At 43.6% G+C, this 6,000-nt stretch overlaps 1 protein-coding gene across 1 annotated transcript in view; it reads right to left on the bottom strand.

The window, feature by feature from the left end:
• Window positions 1–662: 662 nt before the first annotated feature.
• The window catches only part of CDH13 (cadherin 13), a 1,016,810-nt gene continuing 1,011,472 nt past the window's right edge, over window positions 663–6,000 (bottom strand). The window contains exon 14 of the mRNA XM_028501894.2: window positions 663–1,980. Coding sequence (XP_028357695.1) covers window positions 1,973–1,980 — 8 coding nt within the window. The 3' untranslated portion in view covers window positions 663–1,972. The remainder of the gene's footprint in view (window positions 1,981–6,000) is intronic.

Below are 6,000 nucleotides of genomic sequence, written 5' to 3'. Positions count from 1 at the left end.
CAGGCCTGCTCCATGCACTCGTGGAGAACCATTAGGTTATATTCAGGGTGTGGCATCTCCTGACCGAGCAACAGGAATTGTTGGAGAGAAAAAATATCCGTGTCCCAGGACTATAGGCCGATGGCTGTGACTATGTGTCACACAGTCATCAAACTGAGGATGATCTTGCTCCTCCATAAGGATGCAGTCATCTTACAGCCGACTGCGAACTGCTGAAATCGTTCGTTATGGCACATAAGACGAGTGCCTTGCCCAGGCTGTGAGCAGGTGCTTCTGGCTCTCTAGGCTCACTCACCTAACAGCGGTGTACGGGGGAGCTCCCTTGGCCAGTCAAAAGTGTGAACTTGCACAAAGACAAGACTCAGCATCAGCAACAGTCGACACAACATAGAAACCAGAGAAAAGCTGTCGTCCAGCAGTTTTAACCACCAATACCCATTTATTTTAATGGCAAAAAAATCTCTGCATTCTATATGCTCCAAAAAGATTTACTACCGAAACAAATACAATATGTGGAACTCTATCTGCATAATTTTACTACAATAAGGACAACATATGACTTCTACTTCCCACGGAAGGCGAACTGAAAAGCACAGATGCCGACAGAGATTGCGTGAGAAAGCATGTGTGTGTGTGTGCATGTCTGTGCGTGTGTGTGCGTGGTTAAAACCTTTAGGAAGCAACAGCATGAAAATATGCTAAGACACTTACCTTACCCTAGTTTGTGGCGAGCTCTAATAAAAAGCCACAGGCTGTCACTAGTTTTTATCTGGTAGAAAAATTTGGTGTGAGCTTTGATGGTTCATTTAGTTTATCAACAAGAAGATAATCTTAGTACAAGCACTAACTTTCCTCTTACTTGGACATGCTCACAGAATAAAAATCAATTACCTTTTATACATAATGAACATTTTTTTATTTTAAGGTTTGCAAACAACTGTAGTCGACTCACACAAAAGGGTACTACCGGTATTTACTCTATTTTATGCATGTATATGAAACAAATGGTGTGTATGTGCCTAAGCGTATGTCTATACATGTGGGCGCATATATGTATACACACTGTACCTGTCAACCTCTTCCTATGCACGCGCGACCTCCGTGATGACACCTGCTATCGTAAATCGGAGGGAGAGAGTCTCTGCCGTGACCCACGTGCCCGTAGGAACTAAATCCACAGCAGGGCTGTGGATTCTGGACACATACAAATGCATGCAGATGCCCATGAAGGAATATTTCAGCCCTTTTCTTGGCATTTGATGGTAAAATTTCCCGTTCTGCTCCTCACCACTTTTGATCACAGCATATGGTGGCAGTGAAACTGGTTATGGTCCGCAGACTAAAGAGAAAGGACTTCGGTCTCTGCGCTCTCTCTCTCTGTGGAGCTGCCTGTTGGTCGTGGCCGCACCCGGGCTGAACGGATGTCGGAGAAGCGTCCCCTCTGTGGTCTGTGCTAGTGCCTAGCTTGCGGCTGGGGCCCTGGGTGGGTCCGCCGCCACGGCTCTGTCCCTTCTCCTTTAGCCTCCCAAGGAAGAATGACGCATCAAAACTAGGCTCCTCCTGTCTAGTCTCTCTCTATAAATACTGGGTAGACACACATACAGATACTCATACGTACACAAATACTAACCCACAGACAAAGCTGCATGGGGGAGTGCTGACTAGCGACATGGCAACACACCAGAAAAAGTAGTCATTGTTCCTGCTCCCAGAAGGTCATGTTATATGCCATGATCTTTAAACACTCAGGGAAAATTCAGAAGATTCCATTAATTAAAGGAGAAAGGAAGAGGCTGTCAAAATGGTGAAGTACAGACTAAGTGAAATTGCAAAGAAAGTGAAAATCTGGAGCAATTGAGGCCTAGTTGTGAAGTTCGAGAGCTGTAAACGGCAATCTTCAGATTTGGATTTTTTTTTTCTTTTTCCTGTTGCTATGGAAACTTGGTAGTCAAGCTTCAGATGTCAGGAGTTCTCACAGACCTGAATGGCAAAGATTCAGAGTTTAAGTCAAGGAATATTGCAACTCCATTCAAAACAGTTCAGCTGGATACTAGATACATGACTGGCAGGCTATAATAAATGCATTTATAAACATTGTACTACCTTCGAAATTTTTTTTTTCTTAAGCATAACATTTGCAGGGAGAATGGTTTATATCTTAAAAAGCTGGGCTTCTCCAAAAGTGCATGGTGCCAAACATCTCATCCCAGATCCCTGGCGCTATCTCCTCTGCCACCAAGGAGCCCTGTCTCTTGCACATCAGCCCAGAGCATGGCTATTCTACAAACAGGTTGACTTGGTAGATGAGAGATTGATGATTGTCCCAGATGTTTTTTATGGTCATGTACAAAAGCAAGATACCTAGTGGTGGTTCTTCGGACACTGTGTAGTAGTTTCCTCAGGCTGCTGTAATAAATGGCCACAAACTTAGCAGCTTAAACGACCCAAATTTATTCTCTTACAGCTCTGGAGGTCAGAGGTCCAAAATGGGTCTTACGGGGCTAAAACCAAGGTGTTAGCAGAGCTGTGTTCCTTTCAGAGGCTCTGGGGGGAGTGGCCACTTCCTTGGCTTTTCCAGCTTCCAGAGCTGCCTGTATTTGGCTCATGGCAACTTCAGCATCTTCATGGCCTGCACTGTCTTATCTGAGTTTACTGAAGCTGCCAGAGTGACAATTATTCTCTAGGTTGCACTCTCGCCCAGGGTCTTCCTTCTGCCCGATAACAGCAGGAGTGGAAATAGTTCAGTCTCTGACATTTTTGCTTCATTATTATTATATCTTGAATTTGTACGGGGAACTGGTACCATCAAATCTTTTGTTATTATCAAGGAAATAGAAATGTGGAAAGGTCAATCTACGATGTAATGTAAGTGCCGTTCATGCTGGAATAGACTGATTGCTGGAACTATAATGGGTCACTCTGCAGAGCTTGGGCCTTTCATTCAAAACCTGTCAAGGGGCGGATCAGTACCTAAAACTCACCCATCTACTGTGCACTCCCTTGCTTTTAGGTGTTGAACCTGTCATCCGTCTGTTTGCAAAATTTAAAGCAGGATCTCTAAATTGTATACAAGGTCTTTGTAATGTCACTCAACTACAAACAAGGTGATATTAAGAAGGTTAAGGGTTCAATCTGTTTTAAAAGAAAGGGCCATGGAAATTAAGAAGTTAATTTAGTTGCAATTTTTGGTTATGTGCAATGCCAGGGACCTTTCTATTGCTGGACAAGTGAACTCCTTTGCAGCGAGGAGTCTTCAGAACTCATGTAATTCCTTCATCTCACTTGAAGTTGTCATCGCCTTTGCCCCTGTTCCCTTACACTTGCTGGTTACTTGGCTGCAGTGAATTATATCCTGCAGATTTACTCACATTTGAAGAAGGACGTGAAAAGAACATAAAATGGCATCACTAATTTTATTTAAAAACACTTTGCAGTGTGGCACCAAGAACTTAAAATAATAATGTTGTTCATTGAGAAAAAAAGAAAAGCTTTTGGTTGAATAACACCCACTAATTTAGAAAGTCACCAATCCCTGTTTTAAGTCAATTTTAGATGACAATGTAAGTGATTCTACTTTTGAGAGCTGTTACATTGATTGCATGAAATGATCTACATAATTTATGTAAAGCTCTTAGCTTCGCCTGTGCAGGGCGCATACAAGGTCCACGGAGTCCGGAGTTGAGCCACTTTAAGGGGCCACAGCTCCTCTGCAAAGCACGACTCGGGGCCACCCCCAGGCAGGGGACTGCCTGTTCTGCCTGGGCTTGGTGCTTCTCCAGGCCCTGTCTCCGCTCATAACACATTGCACAATAAAGAAAAACAAAACAATGCTATGCTCAGCAATGTGGGTTGTGTGATTCCATTTATAGAAAATTCCAGGAAAGACAAGACTATAATTAAAGAAGGCAGATCAGTGAGGGTCTGGGTTGGGGGAGGGAATCAATAGCAAAGGGGTACAAGGAAACTTTTTTTTTTTGTAGTGTGTACAATTGTGTAGAGTCACCAAAACTCATCAAACTGTACTAATTCTTGCCATTGTTAATTAATTAAGCCTAAGAGAATGTATAAAAAGGCCGTAGGGCGATACTCTTCCTTGAACTTGACTGCATCACACCACACAGAGCCCTCTGTAGCCCCCCAGACAGAGCCGGATGGAGACGCCAGTCGGGGTGGGGGGCAGTGGGGGGGAAGGGGAGAGTGACTCGTCCCTCAGTGTCATCAACACGGAATGTAAACAACAAAATGGGCAGTGAGGATAATTTCGTTTACATTTTTTATTACTTTCAGTGTCATTAGTTTCATGTCCTTTATTTTTAGATGTCAAAGAGGGAAGTGCAGCTCTCTCAGTTCAGTTCTCAGTTGCAGCGAAGCTGTCTGCAGCATCATAAGGAACTGGGAGGTTTTTATTGTCGTTTTGTGGTCTAATGGTGAATGCGGGCTTCACTGCTTACCCACATGGGACCTCTCTGAGTTTTCTCATCTATAAAGTGGGATAAAATCACCAGGCTGGGGAAGAAAATAGACAGAAAGGCCACAGGACATCAGGGTGTTTGGTTAACGTTAGTCTGTCTGATCAGAACCTTATTTGAGGGGAGGAGAAAACCTGTTTTTTCTTTCCATGTTGTATGATGTGATCACTGCAATTTTATGACCAACACTTTAAAGATGTTGGCACGCTTCTTCTGTAAAGGGCCAACTATTTCCGGCTTTGTGGGTCACATGGTCTCTGTGGCAACCATTCAGCTCTGCCACTGTAGTAGGAAGCAGCCTTAGGCGCTATGGAAATGAATGGGCGTGGCCGGGTTCCTGTAACACTTTCTGTGCAAAATCAGGAAGCGGGGTGTCTGTGGCCATCAGACCATAGTTTGCCAACTCCTGCTTTACAGAAATACCAAACAGATTCTCCCAGACCCCAGAATTCTTGCAAGGAGTCTGGCTGAGTTGCGAAGGTGTCTTACCCTTGCACTTTATAATTTAGTTTCCACCCCCTGCCCCACCTTGTTTAATGGTTTAGGCCCATTTCCGTGTAGCCTCTTGTCACTGTTATGTTAATTGCGGCTCAGGTGGGATGGCTGCTGGCCACCAACTTCTGCTGTCCTGAGGGGGTGTGTGAGCCCTTGCCCCTCCCCCCTGGTGACTTATTCACTCTGGCTCTGACCCAGTCTCTCGGGTCTTATTAAGTCCATGCCTTTCTGGTTAGGAAGAACATCTTGGGCTAGGTATATAGTAAAACAAGGATTATTATATTTGGCAGGCATCTCTAATGTTCAAATGAACAATGTTAAATAATCTTACGCCTTTTGCATAGAGCCAGACTGAGGTTCTATTTGAAGTCAAACAGGTGAGTGATAACACCTGTTCTTAAGCTGTTTTCTTAGGCTGAAAATACCTGTCTTGTGGTGTCACACATTGAAAGGTCAACCGAGGACATTTCCGTCTGTGTAGGAGCCTCAGAGCTCCTTTGTGAGGATGATTTTGGTTTCACCTACCGGTACCTACAGCGGGTGAACCACATGCTGCTAGACAGGATGGCTCTCCATTTAGGTGAGAACAAAAAACACATCTGATCTCTCAAATATACGAGTATTATGCATGCACCTGTCTCTTCTCAATGGTAATATTTTGAGTATAAACTGAACATGAATGCCTTAGGAGTTACCAGGCAACTCTACCTTAGATTAGCTGTGATGTAAGAACTCAGCAGAGAGAAGTGGACAGTCTTTGGGTGCCTGCTCATTCATGATTGATATCTGCAGTCCAGGGGTCTCCAAGGAGGGGGGGCACAAGAAAATCCCTTGTTTGTAAGAAGGAAATACTATCACATCTATTTATATTCCTTTTACCATATTTTGCCATGTACAATGCACACTTTTTTTGTCCAAATTTTTGACGAAAAATAAGGATGCGCATTATACATGGGTAATACCTGAAATACCTTGTATCTGTTCTTGTGTTTTATAATTATTTGTTATATAAAATTTCTTGTACCATAATATCTTA

This window comes from Phyllostomus discolor, chromosome 12 (assembly GCF_004126475.2).
Source record: "Phyllostomus discolor isolate MPI-MPIP mPhyDis1 chromosome 12, mPhyDis1.pri.v3, whole genome shotgun sequence".
Taxonomy (NCBI): domain Eukaryota; kingdom Metazoa; phylum Chordata; class Mammalia; order Chiroptera; family Phyllostomidae; genus Phyllostomus; species Phyllostomus discolor.
Note: the sequence above shows the minus strand (reverse complement) of the source record. Positions and strands in the feature narration are given on the sequence as shown.